Below are 23,155 nucleotides of genomic sequence, written 5' to 3'. Positions count from 1 at the left end.
TATAGCTTCCAATCTCACAATCATATGGGGTGTAACTTCCCATCTCACAATCATGTGGGGTGTAATTTCCCATCTCACAATCATGTGGGGTATAACTTCCCATCTCACAATCATATGGGGTGTAACTTCCCATCTGACAATCATATGGGGTATAGCTTCCAATCTCACAATCATATGGGGTGTAACTTCCCATCTCACAATCATATGGGGTATAACTTCCATTCTCACAATCATATGGGGTGTAACTTCCCATCTCACAATTATGTGGGGTATAACTTCCCATCTCACAATAATATGGGGTGTAACTTCCCATCTCACAATCATATGGGGTATAACTTCCCATCTCACAATCATATGGGGTGTAACTTCCCATCTCACAATCATGTGGGGAAAAACTTCCCATCTCACAATCATGTGAGGTATTACTTCCCATCTCACAAGCATGTGGGCTATAACTTCCCATCTCACAATCAGGTGGACTGTGCTAGACCAATGGAGGAAAGGACACTACGAGCAGGTTGAACTGAACAATTACAATGGTTTATTTATCAGGAAGCACAAGGAAAAGCATGTGATGCAGTGAAGACACGGGGTTTATTCAGTGGGTATTCATACAGCAGGGACCTACAGTGCGGTGTGGCAAAAGACAGACAATGATGCAGATTCGGGCAGTGAAGAGAAAAGAGCAAAACGAACCTGAACTACTCGTGTTTATCTTGCAATCTTACTTTGATTAACATGACAGGCACCATCAGAATCACTTCGTGGAAGGGTAGATGAGCAAGAGAGATAAGAAAAGCTGAGGCATTGGCGGTCTCTGGCTTATCCGGCGCGTACACACGGGCACAGTCAAAGTACAGGGAAGGTAAGGGTGGGGGGTAATGAAGAGCAAATATTTGATGTCTGGGTTAGTGATGAAGAGGTGCAAGTTGGGTGCGTTGTCTGGTGCTTTGAGTTAGAAAGACAGGGTGCGAGTCAGTGGTCGCTCTAAAAAAAACAGGGTTGTTTGGGCTTTACTCTCACTGATAGCTGTGTGTGCATCCACAGTAAAGGAGTCGGAAAAAAGAGAGAAAGAACGCATTATAATTAGAACTGTCTGTCATGTGTGGTTGTCAACTTCGCCTCTCACCAAATACTACACCCGGACTGGATGGTGCTCTGTCCACTTACTTCCTCAACGTTCCGTTCCGTTACTTCCCCTTCAGAAACACGCACCATCAACTTCTGTAGCTACCGCTCTTTCCAACACCAACCCAGCAACCACCACACGAACTTCAGATTATATTTTCCAGTGAACAGCTCCGTTATTTAAGGGCCTCGGGAGGGATGGAGTTTGGCGGGGGTCAAAGGTGAATAATCCCTGCCTCTTGTAGGTGTAGTTCCCGGGAGCACGGGTCACGCGCCACCCTCTTTCCACTGAGCGAGGTGTACCCATTTGCCCAGACGTGCTCCAAGATGACATCACCCTCTCTGTGAGTTCGCTGGTTTGGAATCGCTTTCCTTCATCCTCCGAACGTGTCGTGAACACGAGCTCCCAACTCCCTACTGATACTGGGCAGTCCCTACTGATAGAGCAATAGTTGGTGCACACTTTTGCCTTCGTGTGAAAGCTCTGTTTGTGGCGTTGTGAGGAGAAGACCATGTACAGATGTACAGAGATAGTTTTCCCTCTTGAGAGTTTCCTTCTGTATCGATCTTATCCACCCCGTGCATCCTCCCCCCCCCCCTCCACACACCCATTGTTTGTCCAAGTCTGCCTCTACCTTGTCCTAGGCAGAGTCAAACTCCTGGTGTATTTAATTCAGCAGCCAACGGGCCTTGAACTCAGGACCCTTGGATCCCAAGTCACCACCCTAACCACTAAGCCAACACCAAGCTTGTTCAGTGTTCTAATACAAGCTCTTCCATGAGCCTCGACTCTGCATGCAATTTTTGTTTTAAACAACCTGAAGGGGGGGGGGGGACATGTTCCATGTTCGTGAGAAACAGAAGTTCTTCTGTTCAAGTAAAGACAACTTGAACAGAAGAACTTCCTCATCGTTGATAGTATAGAGGCAATTCTAGTTGACGCAGGTGATGGGAAACCGGCGGATATACCTGATTCACCTGATGCAAACCCAAATGAATAATTATGCCAGCAGATGTTATCTGGTCAGTTGTCATACCAATCAAAGAGGTTCCAACATTGCAGATTACATGCGATACAATAAACAAGTCAAATGTGTACAAGGTTCATTACAACCTCCTGAGGCTGTTGCTCACCATACCGGATCAAACCTCAAGTCTCCGCAGATTGAAGACCAACCGGCAACAATGTGTTGCTTCCCTCCATCCACTAGACTTTAACAGATGGCATTGACTTGAAGAGTTTTGGCCCAGGAATTTGCTTGAGCAAAGATACTCCTTTTGGTGGTTTGCATCAGCATGGTAGGAAGTAGCGTACAGTAGCTGTCTGATCTGTGGCTTGTTGGAGATGCCATTTAATCGTACGTGATGTCACTTGAACTGAAAATAAGAGGTGACCCACAGATCTTTTCATGCAAGTGCATAAACGGATGTAGACCTTGCGTTTCACCACTACTGTAGTTTAGATATATTGAGTGAGGAGAACGTCTCCGATGGATATTTGATGCTTTTCAGAGTTGGGTACATTTTTGTGTAAAAAGTCCATTTAGAACAGTCCTTGTCGGACCTGGAAAATCCTGGAAGCTCAGCAATGAACCGCAGGCTTCAACCCTATTGTGCGCACCAGGGTGCTGTCCCTAGACCCCACATCTTCCTTCGTCGTTGAAGAGGGTAGGGCTTAGTATGAATTATTTGTCAACTGTGACTGCCTTTGAACAATGGATAATCCCAAACACCGTGTGTGGTGCGCTCGCACACACCTACTTGGTGGTGGAATTGTGGTGCAGCACACCCTTTGCCTCGCTTGCTGTACATGCTTCGTTGCCCTTGTCCTCGCCGAAAAGGAAGGGCGCAGACTCCCTCCCATTCCTTTGCTTTGCCTGTAAACACTGCGCCCCGCATTCCCACCGTGTGGGTCCAATGCGACTCGAGGATCGCCGGATCGATGGAGGGACCTGAAAACCCTTCGTGGCTGGAAACCCCTGAGCATGATGAGGACTCGCTGCTCGAGGTCCCCCAAGGAGCCAGGCAGCCCGGGGTTTGTACCCGGAGGAGAGGTGCGCACCACCCAGGGTGTCTGGTGGACCCCAAGCGGGATGAGCGAGGGTTGGGACAATCGGATTGTACCTGTAATATACTCTACTACTTCGTATAAATTTTAACAAGATAAAAGGTAACAAGTTCGAAAAAAAAAATTCGACACGAAGTAACTTTATACTTTTATCTACTTTCTAACTTTATAAGAATCTATCAATTGTTCCGAAACGTCCTGGGTATATATCATGTGATAAGTTATATTCCGCACTCAAACAGCGATTTCAGTTTTGTTCTTGCGTGCGAGAAGATAAAATAAAATAAAAACAACAGCCTGGTTTCCTCCGTCGCTTGTCCTTCTGCGATGCGCCTTTGTTTTATGACGTATACAGTGTTGTATGACGTTGCCAACGAACCACGGAACCGTTTACCGATAAAACCAAACTTTGTACATGGACGGTGACTTCTACAAGGCACATCGACGTGGTCATTTGAATATCGAGTATCCGTGCTGTATATTATTTAGTTGTCGTCAAACTTCCTCTTTTTGCTCTGTTCGAGGGTAAATGACACCCGAATATTATGATTGTGGAAACGGAACCCTGAACATCTATCGTTTGGGGGGAAATGGAACCCCCCAACATCTATCATTTGTAGGGAAATGGAACCCCGAATTTCTGTCGTTCGCAGGGAAATGGAACTCCGAACATCAATCGTTCGTGGGGAAACGGAACCCAGAAAATCAATCCTTCGCAGGGAAATGGAACCCAGAAAATCAATCCTTCGTGGGGAAATGGAACCCAGAAAATCAATCTTCGCAGGGAAATGGAACCCCGAACATCAATAGTTTGTGGGGAAATGGAACTCCGAACATCAATCGTTTGTGGGGAAATAGAACCCAGGAAAAATCAATCCTTCGCAGGGCAATGGAACTCCGAACATCGATCGTTCGTGGGGAAATGGAACCCAGAAAATCAATCCTTCGCAGGGAAATGGAACCCAGAAAAATCAATCCTCCTTGGGGAAATGGATCCCAGAAAAATCAATCCTTCGCAGGGAAATGGAACCCAGAAAATCAATCCTTCGTGGGGAAATGGAACCCAGAAAATCAATCCTTCGCAGGGAAATGGAACCCCGAACATCAATAGTTTGTGGGGAAATGGAACTCCGAACATCAATCGTTTGTGGGGAAATGGAACCCAGAAAATCAATCCTTCGCAGGGAAATAGAATCCAGAAAAATCAATCCTTCGTGGGGAAATGGAACCCAGAAAAATCAATCCTTCGCAGGGAAATGGAACCCAGAAAATCAATCCTTCGTGGGGAAATGGAACCCAGAAAATCAATCCTTCGCAGGGAAATGGAACCCCGAACATCAATAGCTGTGGGGAAATGGAACCCAGAAAATCAATCGTTTGTGGGGAAATGGAATCCAGAAAATCAATCCTTCGCAGGGAAATGGAACCCAGAAAATCAATCCTTCGCAGGGAAATGGAACCCAGAAAAATCAATCCTTCGTGGGGAAATGGAATCCAGAAAAATCAATCCTTCGCAGGGAAATGGAACCCAGAAAATCAATCCTTCGTGGGGAAATGGAACCCAGAAAATCAATCCTTCACAGGGAAATGGAACCCCGAATTTCTGTCGTTCACAGGGAAATGGAACCCCGAACATCAATAGTTTGTGGAGAAATGGAACTCCGAACATCAATCATTTGTGGGGAAATGGAACCCAGAAAATCAATCCTTCGCAGGGCAATGGAACTCCGAACATCGATCGTTCGTGGGGAAATGGAACCCAGAAAAATCAATCCTTCGCATGGAAATGGAACCCAGAAAATCAATCCTTCGTGGGGAAATGGAACCCAGAAAATCAATCTTTCACAGGGAAATGGAACCCCGAACATCAATAGTTTGTGGGGAAATGGAACTCCGAACATCAATCATTTGTGGGGAAATGGAACCCAGAAAATCAATCCTTCGCAGGGCAATGGAATTCCGAACATCGATCGTTCGTGGGGAAATGGAACCCAGAAAAATCAATCCTTCGCAGGGAAATGGAACCCAGAAAATCAATCCTTCACAGGGAAATGGAACCCAGAAAATCAATCCTTCGTGGGGAAATGAAACCCAGAAAATCAATCCTTCACAGGGAAATGGAACCCCGAATTTCTGTCGTTCGCAGGGAAATGGAACCCCGAACATCAATCGTTTGTGGGGAAATGGAACCCAGAAAATCAATCCTTCACAGGGCAATGGAACTCCGAACATCAATCGTTCGTGGGGAAATGGAACCCAGAAAATCAATCCTTCGCAGGGAAATGGAACTCCGAACATCGATCGTTCATGGGGAAATGGAACCCCGAATATCTGTCGTTCGTGGGGATATGGAACCCCGAACATCAATCTTTTGTGGGGAAATGGAACTCCGAACATCAATCGTTCATGGGGAAATGGAACTCCGAACATCGATCGTTCGTGGGGAAATGGAACTCCGAACATCGATCGTTCATGGGGAAATGGAACCCTGATCATCAATAGTTTGTGGGGATATGGAACTCCGAACATCGATCGTTCATGGGGAAATGGAACCCCGAACATCAATCGTTTGTGGGGAAATGGAACTCCGAACATCGATCGTTCATGGGAAAATGGAACCCCGAACATCAATCGTTCATGGAGAAAAGGAACCCCGAACATCAATCGTTCATGGGGAAAAGGAACCCCGAACATCAATCGTTCGTGGGGAAATGGAACCCCGAACATCAATCGTTTGTGGGGAAATGGAAGCCTGAACATTTATCATTCATGGGGAAATGTAACCCCGAAATGCAACATCTATTGTTTGCGGGGAAATGGAAACCCGAACATCTATTCTCCGCGGGGAAATGGAACCCTGAACATCTATCACTCATGGGGAAATGGAAACCCGACCATCGATCGTTTGTGAGCAAATGGAACCCCGAACGTCTATCGTTCATGGGCAAATGGAACCCCGAACATCTGTTGTTCATGGAGAAAGGGAACCCCGATCATCAATTGTTTGTGGGGAAATGGAACCTCGAGCATCTCTTGTTTGTGGTGAAATGGAATCCCGAGCATCTACCGTTCATGGGGAAATGGAACCCCGAACATCGATCATTTGTGTGGAAATGGAACCCCGAACATCGATCATTTGTGTGGAAATGGAACCCCGAACATCGATCATTTGTGGGGAAATGGAACCCCGAACATCGATCATTTGTGGGGAAATGGAACCCCGAACATCGATCATTTGTGTGGAAATGGAACCCCGAACGTCGACTGTTCATGGGGAAATGTAACCCCAAACATCTATTATTCACGGGGAAATCCTAATCATCAGCAAAATTATGGAATCCATCATCGCTTCAGACATGAAATCCTTCCTCTTCTCCAATATCTTTATTTCCGATCATCAATTTGGTTTCAGACCAGGTCACTCTACCCTGGATATGCTGCTGCTGCTCTCCCAACAATGGATGGAGGACCTTAATGCCGGACATGAAATCAGAGCCATATCCCCAGACTTATCGCTTGATTTTGACACAGCCTGGCACTGCTCACCAAACTCTCTTCCTATGGTATCCAAGGCCATCTCCACTCATGGCTCACAGGCTTCCTCTGCTGTCGCAGTCAACGTGTGGCCCGAAATTGAGTTCTTTCATCCCCTCTTCCTGTCCAGGCTGGAGTTACCTAAGGCAGTGTTCTGGGCCCTGTTCTTTTTCTGATTTTCATCAATGATCTCTCTGACTCTCTGGAAAATCCTCTTTATCTCTTTGCTGAAAACTACACCTTCTGCCGTACCATCTGTCATCCCTCAGAACGGCAAGCAGCAGCTTCTTTGCTCTCTGCAGATCTGGGTAAGATCACAAACTGGTCCAACACATGGAACATGTCTTTCAATCCGGACAAAACTCACACTCTCACTAAGTCTCTCCTAAAGGACCGTTTGGAACCCCCCCACCCCATCTAATTTCTTAACAATCCTCTGGAAGAAGTCCTTTCTTTCAAGCTTCTGGGTCTCACTATCTGCCAAGATCTTTCCTGGGAAAGCCACATTTCCAAGCTGGCCTCTAATGCCAGTCGCCGACTGGGAATCCTCCGTCAAAGTCCTTCCTTGGCCCATCTGAGCTCCTGGCCACATACAAAGCTTTCGTCCATAGCCTGATTTAGTACTGCTCTCCGCTCTGGGCTAGTGCTCCTGCCTCTCACCTTTCTCGGCTTCACACTGTGGAAACCAAGGCATTTCGGATCATTGGTATCTCTGGCGGTGAGGCTGAGCCTTTGGGCCTCTCACTCTCTCTCACCGCAGGCAGGTCGGTGGTCTTTCTGTCTTCTACCATCTCCTCTCCGGTCTTGCCCCCCCCCTCCCCCACATGGTCAGGTGGTTGACATGTTTCACGAGGGCCACCCAATTATTGTAAGGATGAATGCTTTGGCACGAAGCTACATGTGATGGCCAAGACTCCATAATGACATGGAGCAAAGAGTCAGAGGATGTCATGAACGTCAGGCGTACCAGAAACTTCCTTCCAAAGTACCACTGCATCCACAAAATTGTTTTTGGGGGTTTTAAAGGGTGATAATTGTCTGAGAAGGAAGATGTGTGATGTATTGCTATGTTGCGTCTGTGCATGCATGGACATTGGGATCATGACACTCGGTGTGCGGTGGCACGCAATGAAGCTGTTTGGACAATGGCAACGTTCTCGGAGCCCCGTGTTTCTCTTTGCCTTTTGACGACACCGGTTTTGGGTGTCCCTTCTGCCACCATTAGTTGGTGGATGTTAAAGACACCATGGTGCCCTTCATGAAGAGTATGTGAGTTATCGCTGACGTCTCAAACAAGTTCCAAATTCCTCCTCTAACCCACAGAGGCACTATCAGTGGTACAACTCCCCCCCCCCCCCCGCACCAGTCAAATGAAACGTCACACAGCATACCGCCTTATGACAGGGCACTGGAGCACTAGCCTTGGAATGGGGAGTAGCATTGGATCAGCATTAAAAGGGGGGGAATAACATTAGCTTTGAAGTACACACACAACAAGACCTGGCAAACCCCGGAGGCCACACAGAAGGTTGCGCGGGTCTGCATCGTCACTGCTTCAGGGATAGAGGAGGGCGGGGGGCGGGGTGGGGGAGGTGCAGCATGGATAAGGAGACAGTTTAATCCATGAATCGTGGTTCTTTACTGTGGGGAAGATGGATGCTTCATTACTGGATCAAGCTCCATTGGGTGCAGCACAGATAAGAAGACAAATTGGGCCAATGATTCGTGGTTCTTTGCTGTGGGGAAGATCGATGCTTCAATTCCGAGGAAGGCACCGTTGGGTGCAGTATGGATAAGGAGACAGCTTGGTCCATGATTCATAGTTCCTTGTTGTGAGGAAGTTCGATGCTTCAATACCAAGGAGGGCTCCGTTGGGTGCAGCATGGATAAGGAGACAGCTTGGTACATGAATCATGATTTCTTGTTGTGGGGAAGATCAATGCTTCCGTACCAGGAAAGGTTCCATTGAGTGCAGCATGGATAAGGAGACGGCTTAGTACTTGAGTCATGGTTCCTTGTTATGGTGAAGTTCGATGCTTCAGGAATGGGGAAGGCTACATTCAGTCTTAGAGACTCTCGACTGGAAATGACGACTCGTGGCGGTGATGCGTACACACATGCATGAATCGTGATTTACACATAATATACCCATACATATCGACATATAATAATACACATATTATACGACATATTATACATGACCTTTATAGATATTGTTACATTTGTCGTTGGCGGTGGGGGTTGTTAGATATTACCTTAGAAGGGACAGAAATGTATAGAGTAGTATGGTCTGTGTACAAGTAGTTAGCCCATCTCAATGCGATCAAGTAGGGAAACCCAGATCAAGAATTGTCTTTTTAAATGTGCACTATACGGAGGATGGTGCATTTTAATAAATAGTTAAGGATTGAGGTTATGAATTGAAAGTGCAACTCCCTTGCGACCCCCTTGGTGAGGTGCCAAGGTGAGGCCGAAGCAGAGAGGAAGGGCTTTAAAGTGGTAGCGTTGTCCAGAATGAGGGGTGGAGCCTTGGATCGCCTCCCGAGCGGCAGAGTTATGAACACCTCCGAAGAGGCAGAGTTTGTCTTCTTGGAGGGGAGGAGTGAGAGAGGTGCAACGAAGGTTGGGGAGCAAAAAGGCAGTTGGTGTATGACCTCGAGGAGGAACCTGTCTTGTAACCGTGGTCCTGCCTCTTTCTGCGGTGCCTGCCTGCCTTCTCATGTTCCTGCATTTCCTCTGTGCCTGCTTCGTTGTCCATGGTTCTTGTTTGTGTGCCTTTGTCGCCCAACCCGCATGTTTCGTCGCCTGCCTCATTGCCTTTTCGGCTCTCCTACCCGTGGACCTGCTCCTTCCTCGTCCATCAGCAGAGCCAAGGCCCCATCTGGTTCTCGTCCCCCTTCCCTCTCTGTGCTTGAATCCGGTGTATGACACTATAGGTTCCGTAGTCTCACTATATATAATTATTTATTTATCGATACCGTGTTCCCCCTTTCTTCTCCACCTCAACTTGCCGTCATCTCCACCATTGCAATTACCATCCCCTGGTTATTTATTTATTTGTGGGAAATAAACCCCCATTTTAAATGAGTTAAGAGCCTTGTGTGATTTCCATGCGCACGCAAACCTGGTGTTAATTGGAAGCAGTCAAAGGGAGATAAAAGCCAGTTCGGTCCATCCGTCCAGTAACGATCTTGATCAACATGGACACGACAATATTACACACACACACACACACACACACACACACACACACACACACACACACACACACACACACACACACACACACACACACACACACACACACACACAGCCTCTTGGGGAAAGCAAAATGGCTGGCTGTAACAAAAATATCCAAAACAATAACAATCAGTCACAGAAAATGACTAAAGGGACGCAGACCCCAAGTCTGTGCGGCCACACCAAGCAGCCGGAATGTGTGATGAAAAAGATAATGACTGCACCTTATCCAGTGAGGAAGGGGATCCTTGCCTCACGATACAACAGAGCTCTACCCCAAAGCTAAAAGCTAATAATCTCGCCTGTTCTACAACCAACGACTACAAAATACCAGATGAATCGGAGAAGATTAAATGAACAAAGCTAGAGCTTGGAGGTGAAGGAAATCATCCTCTACTGCAAAGCGAATTCTGCGCACAAAGCATGGGGGACTCGCGAAGAAGGAGAAAAATGAATGAACCAGTTGATAATTTGGTTCATGAATAACGATCCTTTCCTGAAAAATGAGGTGGAGATTTTGAGTTATGGAAGAACGTCCTCCCAATTTCTGAAACCTGCAAATGGAGATAACAACCAACGTGAGAAACCCTATGCTGCATACAAAAGAAGAAACTTTTTTTTTCGAAAACGTTTTTTCCCCAACTGCCTTATCAATTGATTATAAATAAATGAAGAAAATTGTGATTTTTTGTGAGGGAGGAGGACAGGAGAGTAAGTTCAGTGAGATACTGGAAACTAGTTGTGACGTCATAAAGCAAGTTCAAGGATGAATGATGTTGGCAGGTACCGGCATTGTTTTCGGTTTTCAATTGCATATTCATTTTTTCGCAAGTTTTTTTTTGCGATGGCAATGTTTATGCATCACGTGATTTATTGTACGAATTGTTTTGTCAACAAACCCAAAGTGTAAACTTAATGGTAAAGTTTGAGTCATTTAATTTTGAACATACTTCCAATACAGGGCTGGATTAAGACCTTTAGAGGCCCTCAGCACTGAAAATAATATAGTACCCATATATATATATATATATATATATATATATATATATATATATATATATATATATATATATATATATATATATATATATATATATATATATATATATACATACATACATATATATGCGTGTGTGTAATCTAAAATAAAAACAATACTAAACCGTAAAATGAAATTTTATTTTTCGAAATGAAACAAAACTTACAGTGAAGTTAATTTACAGTAAATGCTACGGCATCAGTATTACATTGCATAAAAAAATGTGAAAAAAATTATATTCTTGTATATGTATTTTTTTTTTTCATTTATTGTGGGGCCCCCTTTTTGTGGGCCCTGGTTCAGCGGCAACATTTGCACCATGGTCCATTGTAAATCCAGCACTGGAAAAAAAAAAACTGTGGGGCCCCTCTTCCCTTGAGGCCTGTGGGGCCCCTCTTCCCCTGATTTGCGACAAAGTGATCTTGACCTTTGACCTTCAAAATTTTATGCGCTGAAAGGGACCTCTATAGGCCTCTGATATGCGAAGTTACAAAAATTTCCAATGATAACTGTGCTCTGCAGAGTGATCTATACATGATTACAGACCAAAAAATAAAAAATAAAAAATAAAAACATATGAAGGTCAAGGCCAATCGCCACCAAAAATTAATCAGCTGAGCGCCAGACCATGAACTATATTCCCATGAAGTTTGAAGACGATCCGATCAAAATTACTCAAAAAATAAGGGTTTCGTCAACTCCCCTGATTTGCGACAAAGTGACCTTGACCTTTGACCTTGACCTTCAAAATTTTATGCGCTGAAAGGGACCTCTATAGGCCTCTGATATGCGAAGTTACAAAAATTTCCAATGATAACTGTGCTCTGTAGAATTTTTATACGTGATTACAGACAAACAAACAAACAAAACAAACAAAAAAAAAACATACAAGCTGACTAACATATCTTGCAAAAACTTCGTTTTGGCAAGATAATAAAAGTGTACATACTGATACTTATGGGCAATGTATCGAAAATTGAAATAAAAAAAATGTTGAAGTGATCATGTGATTGTCTAATTGACAAATCGGACAAATTTGGTCAACGTGGGAATGCACACACAACACTGAGCATGGATGTCAATGAGTAGAACAACTTACTTTCTCACTTCAAAATGTTCCTTCAGTTTAATCTGACTCTCAGTGTCGAGAGTCTCTTTTTAATAATGACATCATTGGTAATCTGGACTGAAAATCGAACGATAAATAAATAATCTGAAAACGCAAAGCCCATTTGCTCGTTTTTGGACTTCTTCCAGATGCGAAACCGTACCGGCTTTGATCTTTTGACCAAATTCTTAATTTGTCTTCTCCATATTCTCATAATAAAGCTTTGTTTAAAAATTGATGATAAAAGCTCAAATGGTGATTAAAATTTCAGGTCAATTGGATGAAAATTGACGATTTTGTGAACTTGACCTTTGACCTTTTGACCAAATTAGTAATTTGTCTTCTCCATATTCTCCAAATCAAGCTTTGATGGAAATTTGATAACAAAAGTTCAATGGAAAAAAGTTACGGCCCAGACAGACACCCAGACAGACAGACAGATACACAGACACACATACACACGTGATTGCAAAACCCTGCTGCACAGGGGATGGGCTAACTAGTCACCCGATGCCACAATAATAGTTCCTTTACAAGGAATTTTAACACAGATGGAGGACATTACTCGGCCATCAAAGCCAGCACTAGTATTGCTGTTGTTTGGTTATGGTTGTTTGTTTATGCCAACCTATGGTTGTTTGTCCATGCTCTATCCTTTTTTTAAATACCAAGCATTAAGCAAAGAAGGATCAACTACCATTTTAAAAGTCTTTGGTATGGCTCAGTCAAGATTCGAACCACCGACCTCCCAGACTCAGAGCGGACACCCTCACCATTACAGCTCTGTGCCTTGACTATGTCATAATTAATTAACTTCAATAAACTTAAACATTTTAAACAGGTTTTCAAGTTGAAATATGCTCGCTATAATGGCAAAGGAAACAACCTTCAAATGTCGATCTGCATAGGCCCTAAAGTTTCGCTTGAGACCTTGTGATATTGATCTTTGTGATGAGATCATAATGTGAGTAATTCATAAAGGTGAGTACCTGTACTTCCAGGTAACATGTGCACAAGTTGTTTGGGTTTACTGCGGACCATTGTGCTGCGGACGGGCGAGGATTGGTGGTTCCTCTTCACACTGGGGGTCCTCATGGCACTGATAAGCTTCAGCATGGACTTCACATCAACACGTTTGCAAAAAGGTTCATCATGCACCACATGAAAAAGAACGCAGTAACAATGGAAAGGGTTCTTTTAAACATCGTTTGAAGTGAGTGAAAGACAAACCCTTTTTTTAAAAAATCATTCCACAAAACTCAATGTTCTTGGAAGGACTAGGTTTTATGGGCCAGGACCTAGGACTAACATACCCAACTAAATGTACAAGGTGTAGGGTGCGGATGTGGGTAAATATTATCCCACTCCTGACACCTGTCTCATCAATATCCGTGGGGTTTGACACAATGTTGGTGGAGTTTATTCATAGGGCTGTGGCTTATGGTTGCATCATGCATGAGGGTGTGGCTGAGACTCTGCTGTAGATTGGATTGAGGTTGGAATTTGCGATTTGGCCAAGGAAACGGTAGATAAAGTAGTCCACTGTATTGGAAAGGTACCGTGGGAATCAACGTTCACCAGCAAACGCTGTCTGATGGGACAGCCGGTTTAATGGCCCCTCCAAAGGTGTAGTCCTTGATGTAACACATCGCCAGTGAAGTACCAGAATGCCATTTTGATAATTCACCTGGAGTTAAAGCCAGACAAGAAGACTCAAAGGGGGTTGGGAACCATAGTGTCACCGCACGACCTCCATCAACTCAACGGTTTAGTTGATGGATAAACAAGCTAAAGATAGCAGAAGTATAGTTGCATCAATATTTAAAGATGCAACAACATACACAAACATCTCTCAGTGAAAACACCAGGTTGCCCCACCAGACCAAGTCCCAGTCCAAAAATTGAAATCAGGTTCCCTGTCCATTCGATGTTTGAGGATGGGTGTCACAATATCACTGCGGGAGCCTCACCACCTCAAGACATCAGAACCACCAAGGTCCATTAAAATCATGAGGCTTACAGAATCATTGGCCTTGTGAATCTTCTGATGATTCTCTTGGCAAGATGTATAGAGGGCCAAGTGTCACAAAAGTTAATGGACCACAGAGACCGAAGCATTTAGTAGTCTGCGTGTACTCACTTTACTCTCACCTTTGTCACAACACAAAGCAAAGGGACTCCAGGGCCTCAACAGTTAGCTGTACTGAACAAGAACAATTAACAATTCAATCTAATCATTCATGAACTCGCGTATATGTACTCGTGGCCACCCATCTCTTTGTCATCCTACTGGAGAGGTTTCTCATCCAAGATCTATGCAAACACACAATCCATCCTTGGTGGGAAAGAACACGTGGTATCTTGCTGCTCTGGCTAAACTATCACTTGGCGTTCCTCTGCTCTCTCTCTCTCTCTCACTCCTTCGGCAACACAAATCGTTTGCTAGTGCCACAATCTCTACACAATTCTGCACCAGCCACGACACCTTTTCAAACCATCCTCCAAAAAATAGTGTAGGCTTCAGAAGACGTCTACAAGTATCTATCCCACAAACCTCGTTAAACATACCGCTACAAGCAACCCAAATGTCGATGCTAAAAACTTAACGTCTTGTCTTCTTAACCTCATGTCAACCGACATGTTAATTCCTTATTCTCAGGTGCAGTACCTGCCAGATACTTTCAATGGGCCAGGGCGGAGTAATGTCGAAAAGTTCCTTTGTTACCTTAGGCTGAGAGCAGCAGGTAAGGGGAACCATCTCATCATTGCGAAGTCTTGCTACAATAGTTTCCTCCTCTTCCCTTGAGACAGAAACCTCTGCATGATCATTGTCCTGTGTGGAAATTCACAGAAGCCCTTCAAAATACGCCTTCATCCAATCCGATCTGATGTACCCTACACTGTTACAGAGCGTGGGTGCTGCTGAAGCAATTTCTTGGCAAGGGTTATACTGTGGGGGGGGGGGGTTGCCATTGCCTTCCCAGTCGTTAGGGCAGGAATTTGGAATTTGCTCATAGTGCCAGTGGTAGCTTGCCTACTCTTCATGAAGGATGCTGTGGGGTCTTTAACATCCACCAACTTATGCCAGCAGATCTGAGGGATGCCACACACATTGATGAATCACCCAACCTGCCTTGAAACACCGGGATGACAGTTTATAGCTGGATTGGGATACAAACCCAGGCTAGAGAGCTTAGAGGCGAGTGTGTGTACCTCTAGGCCATCCTGTTAGCCCCTTCATCCATGATATGACCTAAAATATGCCAATGGATGCCAGTTTAACAAACCAAGCCAAGGTTGACAGCATGAGGTAGGCAGCAGAGATCTCACAAATCTAGAGTTCATTTTCACCAACATGCAGCTCACACTCAAATGGAAGTGCTTTCCCAACATGCAAGACCCTCAATCTTCGAAACTAGTGTCTTTTATTGTGCATTCCTCACCAATTTTCACTCCTCATGTCACATATTATATGTTGTATCCATTTTTCACGTACATGTTGAGCATGCAAGACAGAGAAGCTCTACATGAAGTAAACATGATAATGAGGCTTCTCCACATTCTCAACAAGACTCCTGTCATAACTGTGAGGACTTGCTGAGACCTTCAAAGCCATGATTTTTACTTTTTCGGAATGGAAAACTTTTGTCTTCAGGAATTGGACAGCTCAGATCAACCTGTGAGCTCTTAGCTCTCATCATGACCTGTAAGAGGACACCTGCCACTTGAGAAGGTAAACAAGGTGATGTGCGAGTCAGATTTGGACTTAGTTATAACAGGAGACAGATTAATGATAGTTATTTTTGTATACAAAGTCAAGACTCATGGAAGAGCGACAACACTGAATGGATTAGGAGGCAATAGAACAAGAGGAACAGTAGAAAGAGGGGAGTGGAAGGGGACACCAACAGCATGGTGTTTAAGGATAAAATGCAGGGAGACTTGGACAGATAAGGGATGGGGTGACAAAGCACGGAAAGAGCAGAGGGTGCAGGACCAGAAAGGAGGCAGTGGAAGATGGAGAAACCACCGACCTGTCTGTGATGGCGAAGTGATAAGCCCACATAAGCTCTTCAATGTAGAAGATTACAATGATGACGAAGATTACCTTGGTTTCCATGGTGTCAAGCTGAGCAAGGTGTGAGGCAGGGGTGCCAGCCCAGAGTGGAGAGCAGTATTATATCAAGCTGAGGATGAGCAGTTCAGTTGTGCTTAGGAGGAACTTTGTACACCAGAGGATGCCCAGTCCATGAATGGCCATGGGGGCCAACTACTCTGTGTTGAAAGTACTCTCTGAGAAACATCAATGAAGAACAACTGTTTCCTTTTGAGTATATTGGGATTCAACCCTTGAGATGGAGTCCACAACATGAATTGCTGATGACGAATGACAGGATAGGTCAGAGCCGTCTAGTCTGGGTTCAATTATCGACCCCACTATAAACTGCCAGACTTGTGTTACACAGGCAGCACGTTTCATCAATGAGTATGTCATCCATCGGATGGGACGTTAAATAGGTACCCTTTTGTTCATGTTGGGTGCTAGTGCATGTAAAAGATCTCTTCGTCTCTTTCGACACACAATAGGTGAGTTATCACTGACACTGTGAACAAATGATAAATTCCTGCCTTGTCTACACCTATGGCTAAGCAATGCAACCATCTTGATGAGGTACTCAGCAGAACTGGCATGTGACCAGTGACTAAATGTTGCTGCACTACCCAGGTAATTGGCCATCGCAAGTAGTCGACTCAGTGACGGTGAGAGAGAGAGAGAGAGAGCGAGAGCGAGAGCGAGAGGAGTGGGGCAGACGGAAAGAGAGAGGGAGAAAGAGATATAGATAAATAATGGAATTTCATCCAATTTTACGACCATACAACTCAGTTTTTTATAAACACTAGTGCATGCCCGTAGGTGCATGCCCGTAGGTGCGTGGCCGTACGTGCAAACAAACAAACCAAAAAAAAACTTTCAAACCGCGTGCCAGAAACAACAAACACACAGGCCGTTCCTTCGCTCTCGCGTGGCCGTACGTGCAAACCAAAAAAAATAATAATAAAAAAAAAAACTTTCAAACCGCGAGCCAGAAACAACCACACAGGCCGTTCCTTCGCTCTCGTAAACGACGACTGGATTGGGGCATTGTGTTTATCGATAAATGCGCATAAGAAATCGTGTGTGCCCATACGGAATGTTCACATGCATTCCACGAATTATCGCTTGCATTATTACTTCCGCACACAGAGTTAATTAAAATCAAGTTTACCTCCCTGTCTTTGCTTGCCATGACATTCGCTGCCATTGACCATTGCCACTCCTACGCCACGGTAACTAAGGCACCGATCGATCCTCATCGTAACCAGCACGGCACGTGACGTCATCGTCGGCCGGCCGCGCACCGGCCTACGCGAAGTTAAGTCCTCACTGTCCAGAAGTTCGCGTATCACAGTTACGATTATTCGCAATTTAGTTTTAATGGCCTATTATTCAATTAGCGCCAATGTATTTGCCTTTTCGCAATGTTATCGCAAGGAAAAACACAAAGAGAAGAGGAGAAAAAAAAAACGTACGTACAAAAAAAAAACTTTCAAACAACCACACAGTCTGTTCCTTCACTCTCGTAAACGACGACTGGATTGGGGCATTGTGTTTATCGATAAATGCACATAAGAAATCGCTAAATTATTGGAATACACTTACTCATCACTATCCGGAAGTCCGTACGTTGTAACCCGCAATGGGGAACGCGGCTGAGGTTCTCTTCCCCATCGGCCATGCCTACGCAGCAACGTGTCTTGTCATTGGTTGATAAATAAATGGCCGCAGCAACATGTCTTGTCATTGGTTGGTAAATAAATGGCCATAACTTGGGAAGCACTTGTCCGATTAATATCAAACCTTGAAAAGGCACATCCTCAGGTCCCCAGCAATATACCTGGCAAGTTTCAATTAGATCGGACCAGTGGTTGTCGAGAAACAGTGGTCACACACACACACACACACACACACACACACACACACACACACACACACACACACACACACTGCTGGAATTATAGATAGATAGCGAAATGTGAAACATATACTTGTAAACTAATGACAGAGTATACCAAACAGTTGATATGGTTTGAAGATATTAAATAACAAATCTGTTTCTTGCAGCCCATCAGCAGTTCCTGGAGCAGCTGCTAAAGGCCCCAACACCTCTCCATTTCCTCGTTTGGATCTCTTTCCCTGTGGTGCTTTGCACATTTGCCACAGCGTTTTCACAGAGTATCTCCCCGGCTTCTGCAGGTACTAAGGAGTTTGTGTGTGCTCGTGGAAGAGCTAAAGCATAATTGAAGGGAACAAAATGGAAATGGGGAAATAGGCACAGCAACGAAAGGATCATGATCCATAGAGGTTTTTTTTTTTTTTTTTTTTTTTTTTTTTGTATACCTTGGTCGAGGCTCGTATGAGAGCTAACACACAACTCACAGCAAGGAGGCATGAGACAAGAGGGGTGGGAGTGGAAGGGACAAAACATTGGGGAACAGACACAGGTGAACTGTGGAAGGGAGAGGGATGGGGATGGGACGGGGAACATGGCGAGGAGAAGATGGACATTACAGGGACTTTCAGGAAGGAAAGCAGGAGAATTGAAGGAAGTGGGCTTGGGTGGATTATCGGGGGTAGAAAAGATCGAGGATTTGGATGGGGGAAGATAAGAGGTGGTGGTGAACAGCTGTTTTGAAAGCCTGGAGGGAAGAATGGGAAAGAATAGAGTGAGGAAGTTTATTCCAAAGGCGGGAAAAAAAGAGGAATGAAAGAGTGAAGATGAGCAGTGATTCGTGATTTTGGTAGTTTTACCAGAAGGGGGTTGTTGGCGGACCTTGAGCGCCCTGTGCAAATGTGGTTGGGACAAATCGCAGAGAGAGTAGGGGGCAAGGCTGGAGAGGAGTCGGTAGAAGACAGAAAGACCACCGACCAACCTGCGGTGATTGAGTGAGAGGCCCAAAGACTCAGCTTCATTGCGGGAGATGCCAATGATCTTAAAAGCCCTGGTTTCGACAGCGTGAAGTCGAGAAAGGTGGGAGGCAGGAGCACCAGCCCAGAGGGGAGAGCAGTACTCCATCAGGCTACGGACAAAAGCTTTGTAAGTAGTCAGGAGCTCAAGAGGGCCGAGGAAGGACTTTGCACGACGGAGGATTCCCAGTCGGCGACTGGCTTTTGAGGCGAGGTTGGAAATGTGACTTTCCCAGGAAAGGTCATGGCAGATAGTGAGACCCAGAAGCTTGAAAGAAAAGACTTCTTCCAGAGGATTGTTGAGAAAGTGGATGGGGGTTTTGTAAACGGTCCTTTCGAAGAGACATAGTGAGAGTGTGAGATTTGTGTGGATTGAAAGACATGTTCCACGTGTTGGACCAGTTTGTGATTTTATCCAGATCTGCAGTGAGCGAAGAAGCTGCTGCTTGCCGGTCTGAGGGATGACAGATGGTACGGCAGAGGGTGGAGTCATCGGCAAAGAGAAATAGAGGATTTTCCAGAGAGTCCGAGAGATCATTGATGAAAACCAGAAAAAGAACAGGGCCCAGAACGCTACCTTGAGGAACTCCAGCCTGCACAGGAAGAGGGGATGAAAGAACTCCATTTAGGGCCACACGTTGACTGCGACAGGAGAGGAAGTCTGCGAGCCATGAGTGGAGATGGCCTTGAATACCATGGGAAGAGAGTTTGGTGAGTAGGGCAGGGTGCCAGACTGTGTCAAAAGCACGTGATATGTCCAGGGATACGGCTCGGATTTCCTGTCTGGCATTGAGGACCTCCATCCATTGATGGGAGAGCAGTAGCAGCATATCTAGGGTAGAGTGACCTGGTCTGAAACCAAATTGATGATTGGAAATCAAGCCATTGGAGAAGAGGAAGGATTTCATGTCTGAAGCAATGATGGATTCCATAACCTTGCTGATGATTGGGAGAAGGCTGATTGGTCTGTAGTTACAGGGATCTGTTTTTGCACCTTTTTTATGCAGGGCAGTGATGTTAGCAGATTTCCAAGCAGATGGCAGATGACCTTGGGAAAATGAGAGGGTGAATAGAACAGAGAGAGGGTGAGCAAGAGCAGAAGAGCAGGCTTTGAGGACACGGGGGCTGATGCCGTCTGGACCGGTTGCAGAATCTGACTCGAGGTTTGAAAGCAAGCTCTCCACCTTGTCAGGAGAAAAGGATACAGAGTCCAGGGACAGTTGGGTGCGACTGGGTAAAGTGGGTAGAGATAGTGATGGGTTTGGGACACAAGATTTAGCTGCAAACACCGAGTTTAGACATTCAGCTTTATCACGTGTGGAATCAGCAGTGCGGCCATTTGAGGTAAGGGAGGGGATGGAGGGGGAACATACACCAGAAACAGATTTGATTAAACAAATCTGATTTGATTTGATTGAGGTTGGACAAAAATGTTATCAAAGCTTTTTCACCTGAAATGTCTTCATTGGTGGTATGTCTCATCAGAAAAAAACCCCGCCCGAATCCGCCCATGGGAAACCTCGTTTTGACCTCAAATCCAAGATGGCTGACATTGTACAGGTGCAAAACTGAAAATGGACCTAATTTTGGAAAGAAACAACATCGAAACACTTTTAAGGTGTCATTTTTAACTAATTTGAGGACTCCCGTTCATTTAGTGAAATTTTCGGAACCATTAGAGGTCATGATTATGTGTTAAGGTCAAGGTCATTGTAAAATTTAATCAAAATTTGATCTCAAAGCTCACCAAATGACGCGTATTAACCCGGGAAATCGCTCAGTGTGGCATCATCACCTATAGATCACATTAGTTAACTCATTCGGCCCGAGACCCATCAAAATACGGGTTTCTGGCCAAAGTAGACTCGGAAAGTCTACTCTTCCTGCACGCTTTCAGTGGGTGTGATACCACATCAAGGCCATATGGAATCGGCAAAGTGACTGTTTTTACGAAGTATGCAGCACTGAGCAAGTCAGCCACCATTTTTATGTCTCCGTCTTCATCGAAACAGGACATCGAACAGGCAGGAGAAGATACCATGCTGGAGATATATGGATGCACTACATCACTAAGCCTTAACGCAGCAAGGGTGACGAAATTCCTATTGAAGGTAGCTACTTCTACACAATATGTATCTCCAGAAAAGCTTCTGCTGACGAGTGACGCAGCCACCTTTCATAGTCATCGGACTTATCACCAAGTGCAGGGATGGCGTGGCAATGATATCGCCTCTGCAGTTTGGGGTTGGAAAGCCACTCCCGGTGGTCTTGTGCCTATCAGGATGACTCAGCCAGCAGCACCAGAGCGACTCCTCAAGATAATTCGGTGCAATTGTGGTGGCCAGTGTGACAAAAAAAACATGCACCTGCCACAATAATGGACTCCAGTGCACACCAGCTTGTGGCCAATGCAGGGGAATAACATGCATGAATGTGCCACATGTGGACAATCAGGATGACGATGACCAGGATGTAGATCTCAATAATAATACAATGGATTGACATTGCAATTTTACTTTTAAAAATTATCACTCGTACAATATCATTTCAGTGATCAGGCATAGTAAACTTTGTTATTAGACACCTTAACACAGGTTTCAAAATAATGTCACTGCAAGGTCACAAAATCTGTTTGGATTCTTACTTATTTGGTTAAATTTGGCTATGATTATGATCTCGATGCCAATCTCATAAATAAGTGAATGGACATCTTGAAATAGTCCATTGAAAATGATACATCCAATGTACTTTATTTTGAGTCGATTTGCATCATTTTGATCAAATTCAGGGTCAAATTAGGATCAAATTTGACCTTGACCTTGAATTTATCACATGATCTAGATATCCAATCACCTCAAAACTATTACTAAATGAATGAGCATCTTAATGGTATATGTGGCAATAACAACCAATATATTTTATCAATAACTATCATTTTGGCATAACTCTTGATACAATTTCGGGCAAATTTAACGTTGCTTCGGTCAAGTTTAACGTTGACCTTGACATATGACCTTGATATCTTACGATCTTATAAGTATCACTAAACGAATGGAGGTCCTCAAATTAATTAAAAATGACACCTTAAAAGTGTTTCTTTGTTGTTTCTTTCCAAAATTAGGTCCATTTAAAGTTTTGCACCTGTACAATGTCAGCCATCTTGGATTTGAGGTCAAAACAAGGTTTCCCATGGGAGGATTCAGGTGGGGTTTTTTTCTGATAAGACACATCGCCAATGAAGTCATTTCAGGTGAGAAAGTTTTGATAACATTTTTGTCCAACCTAAATCGTTCATTGCTTAGACTAAAACACCAACACCAGAGTAGAAAGCAGAGTGAGATCAAGGGGAAATGGAGAAGAGCATGGGGGTGAACAAGTTGCACACAAGCTGAATGAAATCAAACGGAATACCAAGAAGGAACCCAAAGATGGAGTCATCAGGAGGAACCTGGACAGGATTCGGGTTTCAGCCGCTACTCCACGACCATCAAACCCATCCAGGCGCAGCCAAGTGAGCCTTCCAGAAAAAGTTATGCAAGAATACACTTCTCTTTAGAGAGGTAGATAACAAAAAGAGAGGAATAGAGAACACAGCAAGAAGAGGAACGGAAAAACTGGGATGAAACGGGAATTATACTTGAGCTCAGTCGATGGAGCACCATCGCCAATCCCCATGCTTCATTTTATCCCAATATCAAATGTTGAGTTAAATTGTTTTCCCCATTTTGACCCCTCTGACCATACCACCTCTGGTGCATAAGCAGGGGTCAAATCAATAAATCCTTGTATATTTCATGTGCCCCTTTGTTGTCAAATGAACAAAAAAGAACAACAAAAAACACAAAGATTCTTGTTGACACAATAACGTAATGCATTCCTGTCGTTTGTATTTGTGCATTATGAATTATGAATATCAAAACATAAAAACTAGGACGGCACTCGGTGAAGCACATACCTCTGCCAAGCTGAGCAGTTTACATTTTGTATCCCACTGATAGGCCGGATCTAGATTCGAACCTAAACTAAAATTTA

The 23,155-nt window shown here is 44.5% G+C and overlaps 1 protein-coding gene across 12 annotated transcripts in view; it reads left to right on the top strand.

Annotated features, from left to right (window-relative positions):
* Positions 1-2,909: 2,909 nt before the first annotated feature.
* LOC147019097 (chloride channel protein ClC-Kb-like) overlaps positions 2,910-23,155 on the top strand; it is a 106,485-nt gene continuing 86,239 nt past the window's right edge. For 3 of the 12 annotated variants that reach the window (XR_015062630.1, XM_085899364.1, XM_085899362.1), the window contains exons 1-3: positions 2,915-3,182; positions 13,119-13,262; positions 18,281-18,412. Coding sequence is in view for 10 of the 12 variants with exons in the window: in XM_085899364.1 (XP_085755490.1) it covers positions 2,939-3,182; positions 13,119-13,262; positions 18,281-18,412 (520 nt within the window). In the remaining 2 variants the exon portion in view is untranslated. Of the gene's footprint in view, positions 3,299-13,118; positions 13,263-18,280; positions 18,413-23,155 lie in introns of all 12 variants that reach the window. The other 9 variants (XR_015062631.1, XM_085899371.1, XM_085899370.1 and 6 more) reach the window with 6 other exon arrangements.

Source organism: Eptatretus burgeri, chromosome 10 (assembly GCF_056783735.1).
Source record: "Eptatretus burgeri isolate ZD-2024b chromosome 10, Ebu_testis_v1, whole genome shotgun sequence".
Lineage (NCBI taxonomy): Eukaryota > Metazoa > Chordata > Myxini > Myxiniformes > Myxinidae > Eptatretus > Eptatretus burgeri.
This window is presented reverse-complemented; position numbering and strand designations above follow the sequence as displayed.